This window comes from Strix uralensis, chromosome 3, assembly GCF_047716275.1.
Source record: "Strix uralensis isolate ZFMK-TIS-50842 chromosome 3, bStrUra1, whole genome shotgun sequence".
Classification (NCBI taxonomy): domain Eukaryota; kingdom Metazoa; phylum Chordata; class Aves; order Strigiformes; family Strigidae; genus Strix; species Strix uralensis.
Genome location: NC_133974.1, coordinates 1,724,257 through 1,749,982, shown reverse-complemented (window position 1 = coordinate 1,749,982; position 25,726 = coordinate 1,724,257). Strand labels below are relative to the sequence as shown.

At 54.7% G+C, this 25,726-nt stretch overlaps 2 protein-coding genes across 11 annotated transcripts in view; one reads left to right on the top strand and one right to left on the bottom strand.

The window, feature by feature from the left end:
• EFR3B (EFR3 homolog B) overlaps window positions 1-9,824 on the top strand; it is a 56,915-nt gene extending 47,091 nt beyond the window's left edge. For 9 of the 10 annotated variants that reach the window (XM_074861257.1, XM_074861258.1, XM_074861263.1 and 6 more), the window contains 10 exons: window positions 141-216; window positions 1,080-1,241; window positions 1,551-1,682; window positions 1,785-1,852; window positions 2,854-2,981; window positions 3,437-3,528; window positions 5,425-5,473; window positions 5,730-5,836; window positions 5,974-6,023; window positions 6,963-9,824. In XM_074861257.1, the coding sequence (XP_074717358.1) occupies window positions 141-216; window positions 1,080-1,241; window positions 1,551-1,682; window positions 1,785-1,852; window positions 2,854-2,981; window positions 3,437-3,528; window positions 5,425-5,473; window positions 5,730-5,836; window positions 5,974-6,023; window positions 6,963-7,068 (970 nt within the window). In that variant the 3' untranslated portion in view covers window positions 7,069-9,824. The remainder of the gene's footprint in view (window positions 1-140; window positions 217-1,079; window positions 1,242-1,550; window positions 1,683-1,784; window positions 1,853-2,853; window positions 2,982-3,436; window positions 3,529-5,424; window positions 5,474-5,729; window positions 5,837-5,973; window positions 6,024-6,962) is intronic. The other variant, XM_074861256.1, reaches the window with a different exon arrangement.
• Window positions 9,825-11,016: 1,192 nt separating this feature from the next.
• POMC (proopiomelanocortin) lies at window positions 11,017-12,725 on the bottom strand. The gene is made up of 2 exons (XM_074864661.1): window positions 12,286-12,725; window positions 11,017-11,658 (listed from the first exon to the last, which is right to left on the bottom strand). Exons 1-2 carry the CDS (start codon window positions 12,406-12,408, stop codon window positions 11,017-11,019), a joined length of 765 nt encoding a protein of 254 aa, XP_074720762.1. The 5' UTR covers window positions 12,409-12,725.
• Window positions 12,726-25,726: the final 13,001 nt, after the last annotated feature.

The window sequence follows — 25,726 nt, the reverse complement described above, 5'->3', positions numbered from 1 at the left end:
TGTTAAAAACCTCCTTTAGCTTCCCCTGTCGGTTCCTCCCAGACGGCTCGTTCCTGGCCAGCAGCTCTGCAGGCATGTGGGAATTGTGCCTCCTCCCTCCCATGTCTGAGTTTTCCCTTCCCCTTGGCCTTTCCTTGCAGCACCATCAGCGACATCTCGGTCCTGAAGCTGAAAGTGGACAAATGCTCGCGCCAAGATACTGTCTTCATGAAGAAGGTAGTGTCAGAGTCTGGGTCAAGCTGTCCTTGTGCAGACCAGTGTGAGCACTGGGCCTCTGTTTCCCCAAGTCACACTGAGTCTCGGAGTACCGTGATGCCTCTAGACCTGGGAATGTCCCTGTGAAAAGCCAGCAGGATTCAATCTCCATCAGCGCTTTGTGCATGAGCCTTTCTAGACTCCTAAATCTTCTATTTGCCCCAAGGAACGAGTACCCCAGGATGTGCTGGTATCCCAAAAGCTATTTATCAAGTGGCTTTTGAAGTTGCCCGATTTTATTTATTTTTATTTCCCCCCGCTGCCTCCTTAGAACACTTCCAGAGTGGTGCGGACCCCTCTGGAGCTAACTTGAGGCCAAGATGGGATCAGTTTATTACCTTGCGCCCACCAGCGAGCAGCAATGCAGCCCCTAAACTAAAAACCATCCCAGAGCTGAGTTTCCCTTGCGCCAGCATGTGCCCTGCTCTGTCCCATTATGGCCTTGCTGTCCTGCAGTGTGTCTCAGGGCTTTAATGCTCTGCTGTGGTCTGAGCCATAATTTCCATAATGCTTCTGCAACAGAGACATCCTTTGGGCTCAGTGCTGCCAGTGCTGTTTGCCTGCTCTGGGCTCTCTTTTTGGATGAGCCAGGGCTTCTTCCCCATCATGGTCCAGCATTGAATGGTGAAACACCACCTGATAGCCACAGCTTTCTCTCCCTGGGGCTTTCTTCCTTTGCTCAGTGACCGGAGGAGCTCTGCTCCTTCCTGCATGGATGAAGGCTCCTTTGCTGGGCCCTGCTGCTTTTCTTTCTCTGCGTTGATGGCAGTGTTGCTCGCAGGGGGATGCTCAGGAGGTGACCACATCCTTCCGTGTCCCCACAGCATGGCCAGCAGCTCTACCGACACATCTACCTGATATGCAAGGAGGAGAGCAACGTGCAGGCTCACTACGAGGCTCTCTACAGCATGCTGATGCTCATTAGCATCGAGCTGGCTAATGAGGAGGTCGTGGTGGACCTCATCCGCCTGGTGCTGGCCGTGCAGGTAGGCAGGGGGGAGCTGGGTGCGCTGCTGGTGCTCAGTGCTGTGGGCTGGGATGTGATGGGAAGGGGAGTTGAGGTGTCTGAGGAAGCGGGGTGCAAGTGCCTCGCCATCTCTCAGCTTCTCCCACCATAGTGGGACCAGACCAATGCGCTGGGGAAAGACCTTAATCGCTTTGCCAGCGTCTGAAATGCTGCAAACCCAAGCTCTGAAAGCCGGGATGTTTGGAGGGCAGGTGATGCTGTGGGGTGCATGGGGACCACCCCGGGGCCTTGTCCCTCCTCGCCTCATGGAGCTGCGTCTCTGCTGCAGGAGATAGCCCAGATCAACGAGGACAACTTGACAGCCTACAACCGCTGCGCACTCTTCGCCCTTGGTGCAGCTTACCTGAACCTCATCAGCCAGCTCACCACCGTGCCCACCTTCTGCCAGCACATCCACGAGGTGCGAGGGAGGGCCTGGGGCAGCGCTGGAACCTTGGCCACAGCAGCTCTGGCATCAGCTCTGGCCACCCATGGGGGTTGACTTGGCTCTTGTCTTCTACAGGTCATCCAGATGCGACAGAAGGAAGCTCCCTATCTGCTCCCTGAAGATGTGTTTGTGGAGAGACCCAGGTAAGAGCCTGGAAAACTCCGACTTCCCCACAACCTGCTCCTGAGGAACTGGCATCTGCAAGATCGTGGGTGACAGTGGGTTTATCAGCTCTTCACTTGTGTCCTTTCCCATCTGGGGGTGGCACAGTGGGAAGGACATCAAGTGGTTTCCAGACTTTTCAGAATCTAAGGAGGATCCCCTGCAGCCGGGAAAGAGGGGTGACCGCCTTGGCTTGTGGTCACAGCCAGCCCAACACCGGGATCAGCTCTGCAGGCTGAGCCCTCCCTCTCTCTGGCAGCAGGATTGATGTAGATCTGGGGTGTCATCCCGCTGCTCTGCTGTGCCACGGGCTCACGGCTGTGTGCGGGTCATACCTAGGCCACAGAATCCCAGAATCATCTTAGTTAGAAAAGACCTTGAAGATCCTCCAGTCCAACCATGAACCTCACACTGACCGTTCCCAACTCCACCAGATCCCTCAGCACTGGATCAACCCGACTCTTCAACCCCTCCAGGGATGGGGACTCCCCCCCTGCCCTGGGCAGCCCATTCCAACGCCCAACAACCCCTTCTGCAAAGAAATACTTCCTAAGAGCCAGTCTGACCCTGCCCTGGTGCAGCTTGAGGCCATTCCCTCTTGTCCTGGCACTTGTTCCTTGGTTCAAGAGACTCATCCCCCCCTCTCTGCACCCTCCTTTCAGGCAGTTGTAGAGGGCTGCCCCAGTCCTGCTGGCACACTTGGCATGGCTCACATTTGGTTCTGAGGTCCAGTACGGAGACTCTGCCCCCATCAGACCTTCCCTAGGTCAGGGTTGTCCTTCCTGAGCACATCTGTATCCGTTGTGGTGGGTTCAGAGCCTTTCTGTGCTGGTGTGTGCAGAAACAGCAGCTGTGCTGGAGCTAAGAAAAGTCATGAGAGCTCTCTGTTCCTGACCCAACGGGATGGGAAGCCCTGCTGGCACAGTTCCCCTGGCAGGAGAGATGCTGTGCCATCTCCGTTGGTTTTTCTCTGTCTCCATAGGTTGAGTAAGAGCCTTGACCGCCTGGGCCCCGAGGTTTTCTTCTGGCAGAGCAAAATCAGCGAGGTGCTGGGCGGCAGCGGCTACAACTCAGACCGGCTCAGCACACCCTACATCCCCCAGCTGACGGGTATGCAGCACCCTGGGCCATCCCAGAGAACTGGGGGGGAAGGAAGGAAACCGGTCCCTTGCTCTGTACAGTTACAGGGATGTGAAGTTCTTGGCCCACATGTGGACCACGTGGATGGTGGATTTTGGGATGGCGGATGGTTGGAAGGAGGATGGTGGATGGTGGATTGTTCTTCTGCCCTCCTTTGGAGGTGTAGCCTTGGGGAAACTGAGGCATAAAGCGGTTAATCAGGAATTTCCTGGGCTGGCTGGACAGAAGGAGCCATGAAATCTCCTGGGCTTGGCTCAGTCCTCAGTTCTGCAGGTTTGGATGAATTTGGGTGAATGGCTTAGAAGGACTGCTAGCTCCCCTGGGGCTGGGACGCCAGGCTGTGCTCCCTGGGGGCTGCCTGTGCTCACCCTGCTACCCCTGAGGTGGCTGCAATTGGCTCTTCTGCCCTTTCTCTTCCTCCCCAGACGAAGATCGCTTGTCCAAGAGGAAGAGCATTGGTGAGACCATTTCCCTGCAGGTCGAGGTGGAGTCGAGGAACAGTCCTGAGAGAGAGCAGGTACCGTGTTACGCAGAGACTGCCTCATCCCTTCAGCACCGTGTGCTTGTAGCAGCCTGACAGTGTGCAGTTACGCCCTCTCTAATTCTTCGTTTGGCTGCACATGTAATTGCTCTGAGTATAACAGCCCCAGTGTGTCCGGCAGCGAGCAGAGTCAGAAAGACCCCAATTCCCCCTGATGCTCCTCTCCCAGCCTGCAAGGGGAGTGTGCTGGGTTAACCCTGGCTGGACACCCAGTGCCCCCCAAAACTGCTTTGTCACTCCCCTCAGCTGGACAGGGGAGAGAAAATATAACAAAAGGCTCGTGGGTGGAGATAAGACCAGGGAGATCACTCACCAGTTACTGTCATGGGCAAAACAGACTCAACTTGTGGAAATTAATTTAATTTATTGCCAATCAAATCAGAGCAGGGTAATAAGAAATAAAAAATAAATCTTAAAACGTCTTCGCCCCACCCCTCCCTTCCTCCCCAGCTCAGCTTCACTCCCCATTTCTCTCCCTCCTCCCCGCCAGCGGCGCAGGGGGACGGGGAATGGGGGTTGTGGTCAGTTCATCACCCCTTGTCTCTGCTGCTCCTTCCTCCTCAGGGGGAGGACTCCTCACACTCCTCCCCTGCTCCAGCGTGGGCTCCCCATGGGGTCACAGCCTCCTTGGGGCGTCCCCCTGCTCCGGCGTGGGGTCCCCCATGGGCTGCGGGTGGAGATCTGTGAGGTCCCCGTGGACCTCACAGCCTGCCTCACCGTGGTCTTCATCACAGGCCGCAGGGGAATCTCAGCTCCGGCACTGGAGCACCTCCTCGCCCTCCTTCCCCACTGACCTTGGTGACTGCACAGTTGTTTCTCTCACATATTCTCACTCCTTTCTCTGGTTGCTGTTGCATAGCAGGTTTTTTTTCCCCTTCTTAAATATGTTATCCCAGAGGCGTTACCACTGTTGCTGATGGGCTCGGCATTGGCCAGCAGCTGTGTCAGACATGGGGGGGGGAAACTTGTAGCAGCTTTTCACAGAAGCCACCCCTGTAGTCCCCCGCTACCAAAACCTTGCCACTCAAACCCCATATAGGGAGCCACACAGCAGAAAGGGTCTCCCACTGCTGTTTGGGTGGCAAATCTTTATTTTTGGGGAGGTGTAAGGTCTGGCTAGTCCAGCCTGAAAAAACATTTTAAAAGTGCTCTTTGCCAGGAAAGATCTCCCTGGCCAGCAGGGACAGGGAAGGGATCTTACCCCTGGGCTCGGCACTGGTGAGGCCGCACCTCGATGAGTGGGTTCAGTTTTGGGCCCCTCACTCCAAAAAGGCCATTGAATGACTCGAGCGTGTCCCGAGAAGGGCAACGGAGCTGGTGCAGGGTCTGGAGCACAGGTCTGATGGGGAGCGGCTGAGGGAACTGGGGGGGTTTAGTCTGGAGAAGAGGAGGCTGAGGGGAGACCTCATGGCCCTCTACAACTCCCTGAAAGGAGGGTGCAGAGAGGGGGGATGAGTCTCTTGAGCCAAGGAACCAGCGCCAGGACAAGAGGGAATGGCCTCAAGCTGCACCAGGGCAGGGTCAGACTGGCTCTTAGGAAGGATTTCTTTGCAGAAGGGGTTGTTGGGTGTTGGAATGGGCTGCCCAGGGCAGGGGGGGAGTCCCCATCCCTGGAGGGGTTGAAGAGTCGGGTTGACCCAGCGCTGAGGGATGTGGTGGAGTTGGGAATGGTCAGGGTGAGGTTCATGGTTGGACTGGAGGAGCTTCAAGGGCTTTTCGAACCTCGATGATTCTGGGATTCTGTGATCTTTAAGGACAGGCTGTGTTTTGGTGCAAGAGTACAGCCCGGGACGCTGGTTCTGGGTTGTTGTGACTCCAGAACAGTGTCCTGTGCTGTGTGTTGAGCCTCATCTGCTTTTCCCTTTCTTTTAGCGAGCACCAGCGGAAGAAATCACGTACGAGACGCTGAAGAAGGCGATAGGTAAGTGAGGGAGCCGTCCGTGGCAGGGAAAGGGGGAGGCTGGTGTGGTGTGTGCATATGGGTGCTGTCACCCCTGTGTCTGCGTGTGTTCATAGCTCTGCCTGGCCCTGGGGGTGTCCCTGGGGGGGCTGGTCCCAAAGCCAGATGCTGGAGACCTTCTAGCGATGCCCAAATCCGCACTGTCTGCTGGGGAGGAGGGGATGTGGTTGTCCGTGCGGGTGGGGAGCAGCTGAGAGCCATCTCCCCTCTGCTTCAGTAGACAGCGTCGCCGTGGAGGAGCAGGAGCGGGAACGGAGGCGGCAAGTGGTGGAGAAATTTCAGAAAGCCCCGTTTGAGGAGATTGCCGCCCACTGCGGTGCCCGGGTGAGTCGGGGTGCAGCACCCTCAATACCCACAACTGCCCTGCTCCGGTGCCTGGGGAAGGGTGTTTGTCCCCATTTGTACCCCCGTGATCTCCAGGGTGCAGCTGCACTCATACAGCCGCTGTGTCTGTGTTACAGGCGACGCTGCTGCAGAGCAAACTCAACCAGATCTTCGAGATCACCATACGGTGAGTCGGGGCGACAGCCAAGCTGTGCCAAGCGTGGGGTGCCTGGCGGTGGGAGCCACGTGTCCCCCATCAAGGAGGGGTGGCTGCCAGCCTGGGGTTGGGCTCTTTGCGGTGGCAAGAGGGGACATGAGCCAGCAGTGTGCCCAGGTGGCCAAGAAAGCCAACAGCATCCTGGCTTGTGTTAGAAATAGTGTGACCAGCAGAAGCAGGGAGGTGACAGTCCCCCTGTGCTCTGCACTGGTGAGGCCACACCTGGAGTGTTGTGTCCAGTTTTGGGCACCTCAATCCGAGAGAGATCTCGAGGGGCTGGAGCGAGTGCAGAGGAGGGCAACGAAGCTGGGGAAGGGCCTGGAGAATAAATCCTGTGAGGAGCGATGGAAGGAGCTGGGACTGTTCAGTGTGAGGAGGAGAAGGCTGAGGGGAGACCTCATCACTCTCTACAGCTCCCTGAAAGGACATTGTAGAGAGGTTGGTGCTGGTCTCTTCTCCCAGGGAATTAGTGACAGAACAAGAGGGAACGGCTTTAAACTGCAACAGGGGAGGTTCAGACTGGACGTGAGGAGAAAATCTTTCCCAGAAAGAGTGGTCAGAGAGTGGAATAGGCTGCCCAGGGAGGGGGTGGAGTCCCCATCCCTGGGTGTGTTTAAGGGTCGTTTGGATGAGCTGTTGGGGGATGTGGTGTAGGGGAGAACTTTGTAGAGTCGGGCTGAGGGTTGGACTCGATGATCCCGAGGGGCTTTTCCAACCTGAATGATTCTGTGATTCTGTGACAAGTGTTGCTGGGAGCAGCCTCTGATTTGTTTGCCCCAGTTCCCCTCTGCTGTGGTGGCCCCGAGGAGACCTGCAATGATGCAGAAATGCACGTTTTCTGCACCAGGCTTCACTTCCTCACCAAACCTCTCTGTAAACCACCTCCTTCTTCCATCTCCTGTGTTTCAGGCCACCGCCAAGCCCCTCCGGCACCATCACAGCTGCCTATGGCCAGCCCCAAAACCACTCCATCCCGGTTTACGAGATGAAGTTCCCAGACCTGTGCGTGTACTGAAGGTGGCCGTGCTGGTAGGGCAGAGCCACCACCACACAGCTCGCACCAAAGGACCTCTTGGGGAGAGACTGCCGACCCTGCAGGGAGCGCATCCTCGTGCAGAACGGGTGGGGACATGGACGCCGAGGCCACCCCAAGATTCGTTGGCACCACAAACCCCTCTCCTGTACTTTTATTTTGTGACCTCTGCCTCTGCAGCCACGTTGTGCAGTGGTTGGCCGGTGCAGGAGGCTCAGGGCGCAGCGGCGTGGGGAGGTGGGTATTTGCTGTGACCTCCCTCACCGGTTTCGTTTTTCAGGAAGGGGAGATTGGATGCTCCGGCTTCAGGCAGAGCACGTTGGGCACGTACATCTTCCCAACATAAAGCAAACCTGTTCCCCGGGAAATCCCTCCCCTCATCGTCTTTCAGCCACGTCGTGAGCCCCCACCACGGGGCAGGGCTGAACCTGGAGAATTCAGACTGTCAAAGGCAGGAGCGGGTTTGGGGTGCGGCGGGCTGGAGCCCGGGGCAGCCGCAAAACCAAAACCTGCCCGAGCTGGTGCTTGAGGCAGATACGGTCCCCGCATCCAACTCCTGGCCTGTGAGCCTCCATCGTCCGTAGTCCCCTCGTTGCGTGGCCAGTTCCCCTTCACGACACCCCGATGCCCGGTGCAGCACGCGGGTGGCGATCGTCCCATCCCAGTGTGGGGGCACGCAGCAGCCTGGCTGGTTCCAGGTCACTTGAAAACACGATTTCTTTGGGAAAAACCCCTTTTTTTGGGGAAAACCCACAAGAGCCTTGCCTCTCCCCTGGGTCACCGCGGGGCTGATGGCGACTGAGCCCAGAGGCAGTGTGCCTGCAGAGCGGTGACACGAGGCACGAGCAGCCACCATGCTGGGGAATATTAACACGTGAACCCACTGTTTTCATATTTTTGGGTTGGGTTGTCACAGTTCTGGGGTTCCTGTCTCAAAGAGAATTATTTTATTAATTTTTTTTTTAGCTTTGACAAAGTCCAATCTTAAATCAGCTGAGCCGTAATCACAAAGAAACCCCCGTGCAGCAAGGAAAGAGCTGCCATAAGGTGTTTTAGAGGGTCCACCTTGCAGATCCTGCATCTGGCAGACCACGGATCGCGCCTGTCCTTGTGCAGTAGAGGAAAATTTGGGCTGGGGGAAGATGAGACTGTCCAAGAGTTTTACGTGTGGTGGAAAATTCTGGGTCCTACCAAACCAAAACTACAAGGTGAAGACGGTAGGGATGGGGAGGAAAGGTTGCTTGGGGGTATTGAGTTGTTCACAGGGGGTATTCAGGCATTCACGGGGGTTATTCAGTCATTTGAGGAGGATATTCCGTTGTTCACAGGGGATATTTAGTCGTTCACAGGGTCTCTCTTGCTCCCAAATGCCTTTCAAGTGTCGGTGCGCTAAGGCGAGCTCAGACGCGCTTCACGGTTGGCCGGGCACTGCCTGCAGCTTCCCCACCCACCATCGCCCTCTGAGCAGCCTGGGGCTCCCTGGGGGTCTCTTCTGCGAGCTCGGGCAGCCCCTTCCCCTCTGGCCAACCATGCTGCTTCTGCCTGAGCTGCCTGAAGAGACACAGAAGGGTCTGAAGCTGGAGATGCGGGAGCTGCTTCTGCCCATTGCAGAGGGGCAGCAGGTGAAGGCTCTGCCTGTGCCCCACTGGCTTCCTTCAGCCACGACCCCTTTCTCTGCCACCTCTTGCTGCAGATCTTCAGACAGTTATTTTAAGCTATAATTACACATCACCACCACCCCCCCTTTTTCTTTTTTCCTCAGTGGCGGATACAGTTCGTGGTTGCCCCGAGGTCACCGCTTGTTTGTGTTGTTGTGCTGTAATCCAGGCTTAGGAAATGATCTAGTTTAAGAGCACAGGAAAAACAAGGGTTTATTTAGGTCCCTGGGCTGGATCACGGCGCTGCCCCGCTCACGGCGTGGCTCTGCCTGTGCCAGCCCTGCCCGGTGCCTGAGGTTCTCCCCTTGCTGCTGCCTCTCCTCAGGGTCCCCCCATGTGTCTCTGTCCCCTGTCCCCAAGCTCTTTTTGCTCCCTGGTCTTGCTGTAATCTGAATTTTGGCTGCGGCAGGTTTTGGGGTCGGCAGTGGGAACACAAAGCAGGCAGCTCAGGGGAAGAAGGGTTTGCTCCCACGGCTGTTCTGATGAAAAGCACTAAAACTTTTAACAAACCGCAGTAGGAAAAGCAATTAACACCCCAAATATGTGTCTACGGGAAAAACACCTCCAAAACTCTTCAAAACCACAAAGAAGGTGCAAAGATGAGTACAAGGTGTGCTCGCACTGAAGGAGGGGAGCTACGGGGCTGCAGGCCCTCCTGTCCCAATGCTTTTCCCTTACTCTGCTCCGTGGGACCCTGCAGCGGGGCTGGGACTGTCACCTCCCACCTGGCTGCATCCCCCAGCATGTCTCACCACTGCCCCTCCGTATTCTGGGACCCAAACTCCACCTGTAAATGTCCCCCCCGCCCCCAGACACACACACGGTGTAAGTGACCTGTTTGTACATCACGTTTAGTTTAGGTACTTGTGTACGTATAGATGACAGAGTATATTTCTATAAAGTCAGCAGTTTAGGTGCATGTGTGTGTTTCCATCTCTGTATTTCGGAGCAGTGTGGCGTTTCCGTGTGTAGCCGAGGGCAGGGGAGGGGAGTGGGTTGTTAAAAGGGCCAAGAAGCCGTTGATATTTTCAAATGCACCGTCTTAATGCCCTTTTCAAATAAATGTTGATGTTGCCACCATGGGGGCTCTGCTGTCTTGGCCCCATCTCTGCCCTGGGAGAGGAAAAATTCTGGGATGGAGAAGGGACGGCATGGGGTGAGGAGGAGGATGGTTGTGGCTGTGGACAAGCTTCCTTCCCCCAGCAATGTGCCCAGGATCCAACCCCACCCAGGCATCATCTTTATCATCCTTTATAGTTCAGTATTCTCTGTTTTCCCCCCATCACCCAGAAGCTCCCTGCAGTGCACAGGGCCATGGGGAACAGTCCTGGGCTTCTCCTCGCGGTGTGTGTGACACAAACCCACTTGCCAAGGCCAAAATTAGAAATAAACCACCGAGCCCTGTTTTCCTTTAACAATATTTCTGCTATTTTATACTAAATAAATGGGGATGCTTTCCCTAGTCCCCAGGCTCTTCAGCATTATAATTTGCTGGGGAATTAATGAGATTACCTGGGAGGTGGATGCTGGGGGAGCCTGGCTGGGTCCCTTTGCTCCCTGGGGCAGCACCCTGAGGATGCTGCATTTCCCCAGCAAACACTGTCAGCCCCTGTCACATCAGCGTGGGGCTCCTCCTTGGGGCCGAAACACTCTGCTGGGGTGTGCAGGAGCTGGTGCCTGCCAAAATGCAGCCCCCGGAGCCTGCTCCGGGCTGGCTGCAGTGAGCCCAGCCTTGCTGGAGCCCCACAGCCAGCTCCTGTGAAGCTCCCGAGCCAGGGATGCAAAATTGTTCTTCCTGCCCCCACCCTAAAACATGCTCCCCGGCCATGTCTCTTTACCCCGCAAGATGCAGGATTTTACTTTGCAATTCTGTTTTTCTGCCCCTCCACAAACACCAAGTACCCCGAGAGACATTGCCAACACCTGGTTAGCTTGCAAAAAAATGTATTTTTTTTTTTTTATAATTCTTTTAATCTATCATTTACAGTATTTTACAGCTCAGTGAAAATAGGAAAATCATCCGGCGTGCTCCAGACTGGGCATCATCCCCGCTCCCTGTGCATGTCCAGTGGGTGCGGCGAAGCAGTTGATGTCTTTATCTCTAACCTGTTCCCACCCCATGAAACCTGGGAGCAGACCCCTTTGGAGTACTGATTAAGAACGACATAACGAGTGATCTCTAAGTGAAACACATGTCAGCAGGACACTAAAGCTACCGGGGTGGGGTGGGGGGGTGGCGGCGGGGGCAGGACGCCCCGCGGGCTCTCCCCCATCACTGCCCCTTCTTGTAGGCGCTTTTGATGATGGCGTTTTTGAAGAGAGTCACTAGAGGGGTCTGGCTGTGCTCCGAGGTCATGAAGCCCCCGTAGCGCTTGTCCTTCAAGGGCGCGTGCCAGCGGAAATGGCGCATGCGGTAGGAGCCGCCGGCCTTCTTCTCCTCCTCCTGGCCTTCCTCTTCCTCCTCTTCTTCCTCCTCGGGAGGTGCCCCGGTGCTGCTGAGCGCCAGCTCCCGCCTGAACTCCAGCGGGTAGCTCTCAGCTGACTCCTCCTCCACCCCGTTGGGGTAGACCTTGATGGGTCTCCTCTTGCGTCCCACCGGCTTTCCCCAGCGGAAGTGCTCCATGGAGTACGAGCGTTTGCCTTCCTCCCGCTCCAGCCCGGTTCCTTCCTCTTCCTCGTGGCGGGACAGCGGGACGGCGGGCAGCGATGCGGGTGGTGGGTTGCCCCCCGCCGCCTCCTCTCGTTTGTGCCCCCCGCCACCGCCGCTGCTGCTGTTCCTCCGGCCAAACTTGTTCCAGCGAAAGTGGCTCATGACGTACTTGCGGATGCTCTCGGAGAGGGGCTGGAGGTGCCCGTTCCCTGGGTAGACGGGGGCCTCGGCTGACAGATCGGCTCTGCACGCCATGGCACACGCCTGTGCGGGGGGACGAGACGTGCGGGAAGGGTGAGTACCCAGCCGGGCACCCCCGGAGTGGGGGGGTGGGGGGCTGCAGGGGGCTGCTTACACATAGCGGGATGTTTCCCAACATGGTTTCATGCTTGTGTCCCACTGATGTCCCCGTGTGGGTGCCACCCCCTTGGCAGGGAGCTTCAAGGAGCATCATGCCCAGGCACCAAACCAGCTCTGGGTGGCTGGAAATGGTGCCCGGGGTGGTGGGGGCACAGCCCCCACTCTGGGGTCCCTGGAGGAAACTTGGCACTCGCACAAAGCGCATCGTTGCACCGGCCTGTCACCATCACCCTCTGTGAGCGCCCTTGGGCGCAGGGTAAAGCCGATACCCAAACCGCTGGTTCATCCCGTGCAGGAGGGATGCTGCGAGCCTAAAAACTTATTTTAACATCAACTCCCAGTGTGAAACCAGCAGGCACCAGCCCACCGAAACCTGCGGGTCACCAAAGCATCCCCCCACATTGACGCGGGTCACCCCATAGCATTGGCATCCCTGTCGCCTCCTCCCCCAGCCCACCATGACGGTCCCTGGGTTGGGAGGGGGGACAGAAAACAAAGCAACTGGAGGGCAGCCCCCATCCCCTGGCTTACCAAAATGCCAGCCTCACTGCTGAGATCCTGGCATTTGCTGCTCTCCCAGCACGGGCCGCTGGCGCCAGCGAGGTGCCAGAGCAGCAGCCCCAGCACCACGGGCAGGCTGCTCCACAGCGGCATCTTGGTAGGGGCACGAGGCCGGGCTCACACGAGGGATGCGAGGGGCCCAGAAACCGTGCAGGAACTATGGGGAGAAAAAGAATTTAAAAAAAAAAACCCCAAACCCTCTTATTTTACTTCAGGAGATTCTGCAATCCTTTCTTCGATGTGCCCGCCTTACCCTTTCCATTTTCTAAGTTGCCTCTGTTGGAGTTGCAGGAGTGGGGTCCCCTCCTGCCTCCTCCAGGCCTGACCCTTCCCCCAGGAGATGTGTTAGTGCTGCAAACCCTCCCCCTTCTACAAAGCTCCAAGCTCCTTGCAAAGACACGCTCCTCCCTACGCCCCAAGAGCAGGGGGGATTGATTTTGCCGAAGGAGAAACTGAGGCACAAAAAAGGGAAGGCAACACCCAAAGCTGCCTCCCTGCCTGCCCCCGCATCCCTCTGCTCCTGCTCAGCCACTCCAAAAAAATGCACAATGTTCCCCCCCCCCGCCTCTTCCTTTTGCCTTCTGAACTGAAAAGCGTCTCTCTGGAACCCAGATCCTTTGTCACTGCTACCGCAGGTGACAACTGCTGCAGGAGGGGATTGCTGCTGCCTCCTAAGAACCCCATAAAGATGAGTGATGCTGCAAGGAGAAAGCGTTAGGGAGCTGCCTTCAGGTTTCATTCTTTGCCAACCGCTCGTGGCTTGCAAGCTGAGTCCTCTAAAACAATGTGTGCTCCCTCCTAACCTGTCCTGGGATGCCCCTTGAGCGGCTGCAAAACTCCTGCGTGGTGGGAGACACAACTGTAAATGATATTAAATGAGGCATAGAAGACGAAGGCGTTCATATTTTACATTAAATAATGTTGAAATGGGTTGCTTGGCTTTTGGGAAGTGCTATGGAAAGTGCTGGTGGTGTTTGGGATGCGGCGTGCCCCGGGGGTGGCCAAAATTAATCCAGGGTCTGGCTGAAACCTGGGGGCTGAAGCGGCTGTTGCTGCTGTGCTATCAAGGATGAGTTTGGTGATGGTTCCCAGACACCCCAGGACCTGGCTCTGGGGTCCCCGAGGGTGCCCGGGGTGCTTTCCCTCTGCAAATCTCAACTCTTTCCCAAGCAGCCAAATTTAACTCAGCGTGGACTCACGTGTCTCGCCTTCCCCCATGCTGCGGGAGCTCTATGGAAGGAAAACCCCATCCCACATTGAAAGAAAACAGAAGAAAAATCTAATTTTGGCCCAAAATGTGTGTCTGGAGGGGACAGCTGATCCCTCCTGGTGCAAGAGTCACAAGGTTGAGCCTGGATGGAGGGGGACTTTTTTTGGCAGAGGAAAAAAAGCCTCTGATGGTTATGACAGCAAATAGCAGTTCGAAAAGGGGGGATAAAACAGTGACACAGCCCAAATTTAAACATAAAGGTTGTCTTTCTGTCTTCTGCCTGAATTTGCGGGTGTTGCCACCTGGGATCCCCCAGCACAGCAGCACCAAGGGTCTGAGGCAGCAGCAGGCAGCACCTCTGTAATATATTAACACCCAATAATGAAAATAAACCCGACAATAAGCCAGAGCAGGGAGGGGAGGGTGTGTTTTATTGCCCATCCCTCGCTGGGAAACCCCTGTCCGCTGGCCATCCATCACAGTGTGTCACCCCCCCTCAGCGACCGGTCCCCATCACCTATCAAGCCCATATTTTTGCAAAGCTTCTTTCCCCCCACACACCCCAAAACACATCGAGGAGACCCACAGGGCTGGGATGCTGGTTTTTGGGGCTTACCTGGGGCCGGGGTGGGAGCCCGACCGCTGCCACCACACGCCCTCCGTCCCCCTCTCTCGCGCGCTCCCGGAGAGCGTCTGCCACTCGGCCACTGGTCCCGGTGGCTTTTTATATCCCCCCACGACAATCGCATCTGCCAGAGGGAAAGGGGGGGCGAGAGGGGGGGCGAGAGGGACCGTTCCAGGTACCGAACAAAAGATGAGCAGGCGACGGGCGTCCGCCGGATCCGGCCCCGCGGTGGATGGAGGGATTAGCATCTCTTCGTGAACCGCAGCCGGCAAAGTTTTCCGGGCGATGCTGTTAATTGCGTTTGCAGCTTTGGAGCTGGGGCGGGGAGGGGGGGGTTTGGATGGAAAGTCCTTCACCAGTTATCAGCCGGCACCGACAGTGGTGGATTTGGCACGGGTTGTTTATTACCAGCGTGCCGGGCAGGAGCATCCGTCACTCCTTGGGCTCAGGCGTGGGAGGGCTCTGTGCTCCGATGGGTCCTGTGGATTTGGGGTTGTCTTTCCGTGGGGTAAAAGAGGATTTGGTTAAAAACAAACCTCTGGGGAGAGCAGCAGCAGCTCCTCAGTCCGGGCAGGGTGGGTGCAGGCAGTGGGTATCCCTGCCTGACGTGCCAGGGAGTCCTGTGGCTGCTGGCTTTGGGTGCAAAAGCAACAGAAAAGCGTTTTTCAGCCTGGGGGTGGCTTCTTCAGAGAACAGACAGCTTTACGTGGCTTGGCCAGGGTCACTGCTCCCTTTCTGCGCCCATCAAACCCCAGCCTCTCCACTCCACTCAAGCTTTGGGCTGCGGACACTTTCCCTATTGCACAACGGCCCAAAGCCCAACAGAGCTCCTGTTTTCCATAGGGTTGGCCTTGGCTACTCTATATGTAAGAGCAGTGATGGCTTCCAGGAGGGTCCTTCATGCACCTTGGCCAAGCCTTGCACGGGTGAGCAAGAGGGATGCTCCATCCTCTACATGTTCAGTGCAGGACAGCACCTTGGGGCAAGCCTAGAAGGGGGCTGGGGGCAATGGGGGATCTGAGGGGATTGGAGCGATGGGGAATCTCATCTGGTGTCAAATTTCCAGCCCCTCCAGACAGCTGGCTCATGCTTGGAGGGCTCAACTCTCTTTTTCCACCCAAAAGAGGGTGACAACGTGCAAACTGCCCCTCCAGATGGCTCTGGCTTTGCTCCTGACTCTACCCTGGGGTGGTTTGGGTAAAACCAAGTCCCAGAACCCCACCAGGCCCCATGCCGGAGGTTTAAGAGCAGCAAGACAGTGTTCAGAGCTGGTTTACCAGGATTTGCAGGGCCTTTTACACCCCATATCTCATGTGCTTGAGGCAGATTTGCCTCTGACCTCGCTCATCGCCTCCGCTGGCTGCTCTCCACAAGCATCCCAGGGTGATGGCACTGGTCCTCAGCTGTGCGTCGCGATGAGGGGATGATTTTAAGATTTTTAAGATCTTTTTTTTTCCAGCTCTGAGCTTACCCAGGTGGAGAAACACATCTGCATCGGGATTTTCTGTCCCCAGGATGTAATGCCAAGGTGGTCCTTGAAGTCTGGACCATCCTCCCAGAACATCTAACTGATTTTTGTTGGGTCTGGGCTCAGGCAAGAGCTAGACATGGGCTGTGAGCATCCCTCCCACCAGCCTGTATGAAGCACAGTTGTTGATTTTCATGCTTATGAGAAGACAAATTGCAGGGCATGGCGAAGCCACACATGGAGGTTTGCCCATGACCCTACAAGCAGGGAGCAGACATGGTTTCACCTTGGGTGGGCAAAGGATTTGCTCTTATTTTACTTGACTTGGTCTTCTGTAGGGAAAGAAGCCATCCCAAAGGCAACTTCCCAGGGGGAGCAGCCCATAAGCAGGACACTGGGGCTGAAGGGACCTGGAGTGTTTTTGAGTCACTTCATCCAAACTTCTGCCTCAGGGTAGAGATGCTCCATCCTGGAGAGATCTCCTCTGGAGATCCTCCCCTCTTTCCAACAGCCAGAGAGGAGGCTGACAACAAACAAAAAGGAGGTAGGTTGTTCTTCAGCGGGCTGCAGATACCTGCACCTCCTTGCCAAAGGATATTGGGGTGCAGTGGATTCACCCGAGTACCCTGGGACTGGATGAAACCCTCCATAGCAGGTGACCAAAGAAGCAAAGCACCAGAGGTTCAAGGAGTAACCTCTGTAGCATTTCAGTTTGGTTCACACCTTCTCCAGACCCCTGTCCTCCCCAGATCCATCTCCAAACCATCCACATCTTGCCGCAGTGCCCAGAACTGCGTCAGCTGCCTCCGTCCTCCCTGACAGATCCCCCAATCTGCAATATTTTTCCATGACGGAAAGCTATTCTGAGATACTTTATGGCCCAAACCGGAGCTATGATGCCCACTTTAAAGGCTCTTTCATCTTCATTAGGTCTATCTGAGCAGTTTATGTTTATAAGGAAGATGCAAAATCTATTTAGGAAACCTCATTGAGTTGAACGGCTGCAGGTGAGGGGCTGAGATGAAGCATTCTCTGCCACGGCTTCGGCAGCCTGTGCCGGATGCCTCCGCTCTTGCCGGCCTTGCAGCCGGAGCTTTCAGACCTCCCTCCTGGAGAAAACCACAGCTGGAGCTCAACCTCCCCGCTCCCAGTGCCAGGGAGCACAGCATCTCCCAGGGATGTTGGTGCCCCAGCATCTCTGGAGGAGGCAGGAGTGTCACCTCCATTATTGGGGTGCCGGAGTGACCGGCTTCCCCTCCCAGCACAGGACTGTTCCTGGTGTAACAGCAGGATATTCATTATATTTTATTTCAGAGCTTATTTATCTTTTTTTTCCAAAGAAAGTCCAGTGTATAAATGATTAGTGGATGCAGCTGGCTCCCAGGCAGATGGACAAGAGTAGTGGGAAGCCAAGATGGCAAGAAAAGGATCCTCCAACGGGGAGAAAACCCCATTAGGAGAAACCTCTTCTTTCTTCTCCCCAAACAGGGGTAGAACTGAAGACCATCCAGGACCATATAATTACACTGCAAGACCAGCATCCTCCAGCCCCTGCTCTGAGCATGGCTGGCAGCAAGACAAGTCCCCAGGGCTCTGCTCCAACAAACTGCCCAGCTCTGGGGACTTCATTTTAGGAATGTCTTGAACGAGATCTGGTGGCTTCACCATCACCTTGTCCCCATAAGAGCCACAGGGTCAGGACGTGCAGCCCTTTCCCAGCAGGGCTGGGTGCTGGGGTGAGGTGTCCATGGGTGAACAGGCTCGTCAGCCACGTGATTTCTGGCCTTTCCACTTTAATTTGATGAACAGGTCACACCTGGGTGTGAATGAGCTCTGGGGCTGGGTGCGAATGTCGCGGCTGTGCTCAAATCCCATGGGACGTGGGGCAGCCGCCCCGCCAGGCTGTAAACACCAGCGTCACGGGGGCGAGAGGTGCTCTGGGGCTTGCAAAAACCTTGTGATGGCCACGTAGGTCTGTCCTAGGACCCACACGTCCCTCTGCGTGTCATTGGGTGCCGAGACAGTCCCCTTCCCTGTTATGTCAGGACAGATTTCCTGCGGTGCTTTGCAGACAGGTGACCTGTCCTCTGTTCAAGCAAGTCTGATGGACTCAGCACCCACTTCTGCTCCTGCCCGGGTGCAGCTGGTGGGGTGGGGAGTGGTGCTGAGGACCCTGCTTCATCCAGACCATCTTCAGCTCGTGTTTGGTGAAATGGGATGAGGATGGATCCACAGGGCAGCTGCATTAAGGACTTGTGCAGGGTACAATGAGCAGGGACCCAGGAGACATCCAGATGAAGAGATAGTTGGATTACCACCATAAAACTATCAGCCTCCATCTCCTGAAGATTTTAAAGCCAGAAAACACTTATTGGTGGCAAATCTGAACCCTGGAGCTAGCGACTGGCAGACTACCCATAGAATTAGGGCTTTTCTGGATGCGTAAATGGAGGTGATCACATCTGTGCACACCCGGAGCTGTGGTTTCCAGCTGGCTTTGATCAAGGGGTCCCTTCAGAACCCCCTTGTGCCTGCCTTGTGCCCACAGCAGGTGGTAAAATATAAGCCATGCACCTTGCTCTTGGAGGAAAATGCTGATGCTTGGTTGTAGCCTCCCTGTAGGAGCAAGAACAGCTCTGGAGTTAGGGACTGGGAATCCCACCACCGATTCCTTGGCCCAGCAGGCACCTGGTACCAGGTTTAAGTTCAAGTGAAGGTGCTGAGCTCCACAGCAAGAGCAGCCCAGGGCAGCCTCCATTAGAAAAAAAAAAAAAAAAAGCCTTTTTTGGCTGGCATGTGGCACATATAAGTTTTATTGCAGAAAGGGGAGTCTTTTTCCTTTCTCCTGGAGTCAACTGGTTTTCCTGCTGACTTTAATAAAATCAAGATCAGACCTAAAATGAAGAAGGAAATGTCTGTGTGGCATGTGAACTGGTGGAACTCATTGCTGTCTTGCCTAAGCTTACTGATGACAGTGCCTTTTCGTCAGCACTATTTATATGCTAAAATCTATAATTGTGGCTGATTCTCTCCAATTCGAACCAAAATTGGGCACTTCTCTAGGAACAGACAACTAAAGGCATTTGAGGATCTGAACGATGTCACTCTGTTATTTTTGCTTGTAGGTGTTTTCTGGCATTCTCTTTTCTTCTTGATATTTGCAGCAAGCTTGAGTCATGTCACCTCACTGGATAGATCATGCACCGACTGTAATTGCAAGATCCGTTCAAGACTGCAGCAAACCCTTTACCAGAGCAAAACCCTGCAGGAACAAGAGCCTTTTCAGCTTGAACAGGTTTGGTTTTGCTGCTCTTCTGAGTTCATGGCGAGGGACGCATCTTCACTGCAGCAACTTGTGCTTGTTAGGAGAGGCTGGTAAGCAGCGCATGCTCAGAGCAATCTGTGGGTCACCGTGTTTAAAAGCCCTTCATGGATTTCTTTCTCACAAGCTTTTCCAGTGTTCCTTTCAAGCTAATCATCTTTCAGCACCTACAGCATCCCTTGGCTGGGAGCTGCACAGCCCATCTTCCTGCTCCATAAAGAAATGCCTCACTTCTGATTATAGGAGAAACATTTCCAATGTCACAAGTGTCTGAAAGGATTCTTGCCTTGCTTAGCAGCTCCTGATCATCCTTCATGAGCCTCATCTCCCTTAGAAATGATGCTCTGGTGGGTACCAGCTGCACATCTTACACCAGGACAGGGGTTGTGGCACCAGTTTTGCACCAAGCAGAGCGTGATGGGGACCTGGAGCCTCGGGGAGCTTGGCTGGAGTGAAAGGGCTTTGGGTGGCCATGGTGCAGTGCCTGGGGGTGCTCCCAGGCAGCATCTGGTCTTGGTGCAGATGTAGCTGGTGAGCAGAGCCAAAGACAAGGGAGAAAGGCTGTCTGCACCTGGGTGCATGACCCCAAAAGACATTGCAGCAAGGCAACCTGCAAAAGCAGGTGAGGGAAAAGAGCATGTGCTCTCTCAAAGTCTCCTTTGAAAACCAGCAATTTGCAGTTGGGGCCTCAAACTTTTCTCTCTAGGGAAGGTGTTGGCTTGCACACCAGTCTTTGAGCACCTCTTGTCACATTTATCTCTGATTGTGGCTGAATTTCCCCAAATATTGATAGGCTGGAAAATGTCAACATGTCTGGCACCTCCAGAATTCCCTCATCTTTCTCAGGTTGATTTTTCCAGTCAGAAAATTCATCCCAACTGGCCAAATCCTTTCAGGGAAGCCCTGTCCTGCAGCTCTGTCTTGATCCCTTTAGAAATTATGACAGTGGTTTGCAGCTTGATCTTCCATGGCTTTGGAAAGTTGGAGTCAGGCTTCTCTTGGCCATCACAACTGAGCTGACCTGAGTTGTCTGAAGGAGGAAGGAGAACAGGAGTCTCAGGGGAGACCTCATTGCTCTCTACAACTCCTTGAAAGGAGGTTGGAGCAAGGTGGGGGTCAGTCTCTTCTCCCAAGTAACAAGTGACAGGACAAAAGGGGATGGCCTCGAATTGCACCAGGGGAGATTTGGAGTGGATATTAGGAAAAAATCATTCACTGAAAGGGCTGTCCAGTGTTGGAACAGGCTGCCCAGGGCAGTGGTGGAGTCCCCATCCCTGGAAGTATTTAAAAGACGTGCAGACATGGCACTTAGGGACATGCTTTAGTGGTGGACTTGGCAGTGCGATGTTAATGATTTAACTCGATGATCTTAAAGGTCTTTTCCAACCTAAAAGATTCTGTGAGTCTACAATTCTATAAGGGCTGAGGCTTTATCCCTGTTACACCAGTCTTTCCTCCTGGAGCCCTCCAAGGGATCAAGGTGATGGCATTCTCTAGCAAGGACCAACCTGGCTCAGAGGAGTCTCTTGGCCACAGAAATAATTGCTGCTCTTCTGACAGATGAGCCCAGCACATTACAGTTTGAGTTTGTCCAGTTTTGCCTCCTAACACCAAACTCCTTGGACAGCAGTGAATGAACAAATACCACCATGACTTTTCTCCGGTGCATCTGGTTTTCTCATGTGTGCCAGATCAAACATCACCAGGGCTTCACCAGATATCACCAGGGCATCACCAGGGCATCAGCAGGGCATTACCAAGTATCACCAGGGCATCACCAGGGCATAACCAGGCATCATCAGGCACCACCAGGCATCACCAGGCATAACCAGGGATCACCAGGCATCACCGGGGATCAGCAGGTATCACCAGGGCATCACCAGGGCTCACAACTCTGTCCATGCCCCCATTCAGCATTCCTGCAAGCACAGAGCTGCAAAGCAGAAACTAATGGTCCTGACCACCATCCATTGCAATTGATATCCCCCTCATTAAGAGTTTTTGAGGGAAATACAGTTGACTTTTTTTCTTGTAAATGCAGGGGATCAAAAATACCCCTGGGCATGCCCAGTACAGAAAAGACATGGATGTCCTGGTGCAGTGAGATGGTCACAGGGCTTTGGGTCTGTAACCCCCAGCCAGGAGTTACGGCTTGGGTAGGAGCAAGTCCATTTTCTCTGCAAAGGCTCAGCTCTCTTGGTTGTGGACTCTTTTGAAAGTGCTCAGAGCAGCCGAGGAGGGCAGGGAAAGGGCAGCTGCCCCTCTGGCTGGGACTGCAGGGAGCTCTCGGGGGTGAGACAGTGTGTTGCATGGGAAACCTTCCCTGAAGTGCACGTCTCACTCAATTCCAGCTGCTGATAATAAAACAAGCCCCAGTAAGTAAATAATGCACCTTGCTTTTAGAGTGAATTAATCTCATTTCAACTCCCGGGTTTGGAAATTGTCCTGTTTTCTGGGCTGGAAGGACAGGGTCAACAAATGTCTGGTAATCAGGGTAAGGGCACAACCGTGACCCATTTGAGGGGGTGTCCTGCCCCCACAGAGGAACACCCCTGCACCCTGGAGCAGCTCCTTGAGTCCCTGTCACCCATCCGAGGACACGGAGGTCCTCCTCGGATGTGGCTCCTTCTCTGGTGACAGCAGAGCCAGCCCAGACGGTGGGCTGGGAGGAGCTGCCTGACTTTCAGCTGGCTACAAGTGCCAGGGATAAATCCTGCCCTCCCTCCAGGACCACGACTGGCTCATCCCCTCTGCCCGGCACGGGTGCAGCCCAGCTCTTGGGGAACCCCAAATTGTCCAGTTCAGCATTTTCTTTCCTCATTCACGCTGCCTTTCTTTTCTTTTTGAGCCGGTTATAGACACACAGACGCACTCACATGCTGTACACACACACACACACACACACACACACACACGTTTGCACACCCAAAGCCAAATCCCCGATTATTGCCCGTGCCCCTAAGAGGGATTACGGCTTCTTAGGCGAGGAGCCAGCTTTCTGCAGGGTTTAAGAGCCCAGCAAGGACTTCATTCCTGCAAGTCAGAGCTCACGGTGCATTTTGGGAAGAGGACTGCTCCTTCTGCAGCCCCAGTCACACTCAGTCGTGCTCTGTTTTCCTTCTTTCTGCAACTTCAACTCTCTTTAAATCACACATTAGAATTGCAGGAGGGAGGAGAGGTTGGGAAGGGGATTTGGGAGGCTGCAGGGAGCCAGCAGAAGAGCAGCCCTGAGGGGTGAAACAGCCTCTATAGCCCCTTTGAGATGTTGCCTCTGCCCAGGGCTGGTGCTCTTAGCAAAGTCTCCAGGCAGAGCTGGATCCTTGCAGGATCCCAAAGCGGCCCCAAAACCTGCAGTGTCTTCCAGGCACAAGCAGCTCCCCAGCTCCAACTGGACCTTAAATCTCCACCTGATGCACCCAGCCCCCCCTTACCCTTCCAAGGTAGGGGTTACCCTGGGCAGGACATCCTGGGGCAGTTTTGCATCCAGGGCTTGGTGCTGGCGGAGAGAGTGAGCCCTGGAATCCCATGGTCCCTACCTTGGGGTACAGCTTTTGCTGATATTTGTGGAGTGTGACCACAGGCGGTGAAGCAGCACTAAAGCTTACTCTGATTTTGGGTATCCTTGGTCTTCAGGAGCCTCTGAACTGCCTTTTACTGCGGATTATTTTATAGCAAATCACTGATTATTGCTGTTAGTGGTGGGAGGTCCTTGCAGTCCTGGGAAGCTGGGGTAGGTAGAGTTGGATTAGCTTGTCTTCTCCTCTAGGAGACCAAGGCAGGGTCAGGGATGGTGAGTTATCACCCAGAGGTCTCTTCATTCCATTGGGCAGCAACAAGAAATGCAGAAGTATTGTGGGTTTTGACATTTCTCCCTCAAAGAGAGACCACGTGAGAGCTGGCAGGTTGTTTGCACACCAAGGGCGTGTGAGCTGTTGAAGGCTGGCCACGGGCTCATCGAGCAGAGGAGAGGCTGCAGCACCTGGGCGATGGTGGTGGGGACCTCATCTCCCCCAGAAACTACTGTGGGGAGCAGATGGAGCGGGATTTGGGATGGAGTGGGACGAGCAGGAGTTGCATTCCCACGGAAACGTTGTGCCTTCCTGCATTTGGGAGGAAGCAGAAAAAGACATTCTTGTGGCAGGGGAGGATGGTGGTGACACAGGCTTCATGGTGCTGCTCTTCATGGCATGTTGGGGAGATGGATGTTCAACAACAGCTACTCCCCAGCAGAGTGGTGTAATCTGCGTCCATGACTTCGAAAAGAGTTGGCCAAGGGGTACCTGGGGCTCTTGGTGTTGGCTTCAATTAATCCCAGACCGCTGGAGGCGTTGTAAGCTGATGTCCCCTGCAAAGAGCAGGGAAGGATGGTGACTACGGGCAGACCAAACTCTGAGCACTCAACCTTGAGCCTTTCAGAGCCTTTATCTCTATTAGCATCACCCAGGCTCTCTCATTGAATTCCCCCTCCCTCCCCTCTCCTCTCCTCGCTAAATGCTCCCCAAACAACTCAGACATCAATCGAAGGCAGAAGAAATGGCCGTGCTTTGTCTCTCTGAAGAGGCAGCTTCGCATCGAGCCCTGTCAGGGCGGCCGGCAGCGAGCCGCCAGCAGGGACCATTTTCACATCTCCCTTTGTGGAGGAGCAGCCTTGAGCGAAATGCCACTCGAGGGGCATTGAACGAAATGTACGTTCACCTCTTCCATGTGGCACTCGGCGCCCGTCTCTGCCTCTGACGCTAATGATCCGGACGAGAGTTGTTGTGGGTTTTTTTTTTCCAAGAATAATGAGGAAAAGAAAATGAAAGGGAAAGGGGCTGGAGGACGGAGGTCACATCCATTTAGGAGCCCAAACATTTATGGGAGAGTGCCTCCTGAGTGGCTGCACAAAGGGCCTGGCTGTACCTGGCTCCATCGCTCCTCCACCTCCTCTCCCCCACCACCTCTGGCCATGAAAAGGGGGAACCAGAAATGTAGGGCCTCTGTGAAAGACAAGGATAATGGATTTCATTATAGACAAGCATGTTAAATGTCTATCCACTTGTGTGCAATAAAAGAAAGCTGGTCTTTAGCTAATCACGCTGGAGGAGCTCTTGGCTGGGAGTCGAGAGCGAGATGTTCCCTTTGGTCCCCTGCCCCAGTACCCCCCTGTACCACCCCATAAAATGTTGTCTGTGGGGTGAAATTCATCTTATCATCATTTTGGTGTCTACCATTGCATCCTTTTTCTCTTTGCTGGCCGTGGGGTGGCTCAGGACAAGCCTGGAGGGTAAATGGCTACCTCTGGCCAGAGGAACAACTCCTGTGGTAGTGGAGTGGGGTTTGCTGGTGCAGCAGTGGGATCCAGCCCAAAGAGAAGTGTCAGCACTGAAAGGTCTTCACATCCACCATGTCCAGATGGACCACCACTCCTCTCTTCCCTGCAATGACCTTCTTCTGGCTCCCCACTGACCCCAGCCCCATTTTCCAATCCTCTGCCCATGGCATCCCTTCAGACAGCACTTCTCTTGATGTCCCTCATGGCAGAGCTTTGTGGAGTTCCTCTCCCCACTGTTTTACCCAGCACTACTGTCCAGGCTGGCTGGCTGCTGTGCTGGCACTTCTCCTGCCATCTCCAGAGAGGATGCTTCAGCCTTATTTTGATCTCCCACAAGTGGTTGTTGAAGCCAAGTGTGGTCACGCTTGAAAAAAAGCAGAGGGCGGCTTGGCTAGAGGCAGCATGTGTGAAGAGGTGTGATTTTTGGAGCAATCCAGGTCCCTGCCTCAACAAGATGAGGTGTCCTCAGGAGGCCTTCCTGGCTGGGGGGAGCTGGGGTGATCTGCTCCCTGCCTGGGCTGGTGGTTCTCCATTCATTAGTGTGGGTGAGCTTAGGGCAGGCTCTGCTTGCTGCTGGGGTCCCTCCTTCTCCAAGCCACCCTGGGTGGTGGATACAGACACAGAGATGGCTGCTGTGCTCTGGTGTCATGCAAGATGTGTCCTCCCCTTATCACACAGACCCACAGTCTCCTTCCAGCATTGCTGGGGACCACCGGTGGTACAGAAGGGTCCTGTCTATGGAGGTGACAGGTCCTCCAAAGGGCACTCATATGGCCATCTGGGATAGCTGCTGGAGGACTAGTGAGGTTCAGCTCCTCTCCAAACCACCTGAACAGATGTTTGCTAATGAAGTTCCCCTTCTCTGGGCAGTTCCTCTGTTTTTGGAGGCCATCTGAGCTCATTCAAGTATCTCCTTTGTAGGAATCAGTCTGGGAACATCATCTGGAAACTTGTTACATAAAGGAAAGAAAACCCAACAGCCAATGGTTTTGTCTGATATGGAAATTTCTGGTTTCAGCTCACATTCCTATGGCTGAATGATTAGCATATGTAATTAAGCAGGCCTGTTGACATTACTCCCTTGCAAAAGCAAAGAGGAAGCCCTGGGCTAGTGAATAAAATAAACGATGACTGTTCCCTGCCCCAGGGCCCCGTTCATGGCCAGGTTGGGAAGCTTTTCCCCCAAAACTGCTGGGATGGGGCAGGGCATCTGCACACCAGATGAACCTGCTCTCTCCCCAAAACACATCCCCGGGGTGGGACAGGGGGTTTCTAGGCCAGAGGGAGCTGTGCCCTCCTGCCAAGGCACTGGCTTAATCCCCAGTACACTGATAAGGTCACGCCAGGACCCGTGCTCCTCCCTCCATGCGTCCTCTGAGACTGGCGGCTCTATTGGCCATATTTATAGTGCGGTGATAGGATCAGGGGGAATAAGCATTTAGTGTCCCCTAAATCACACCCTGCTCCCCATG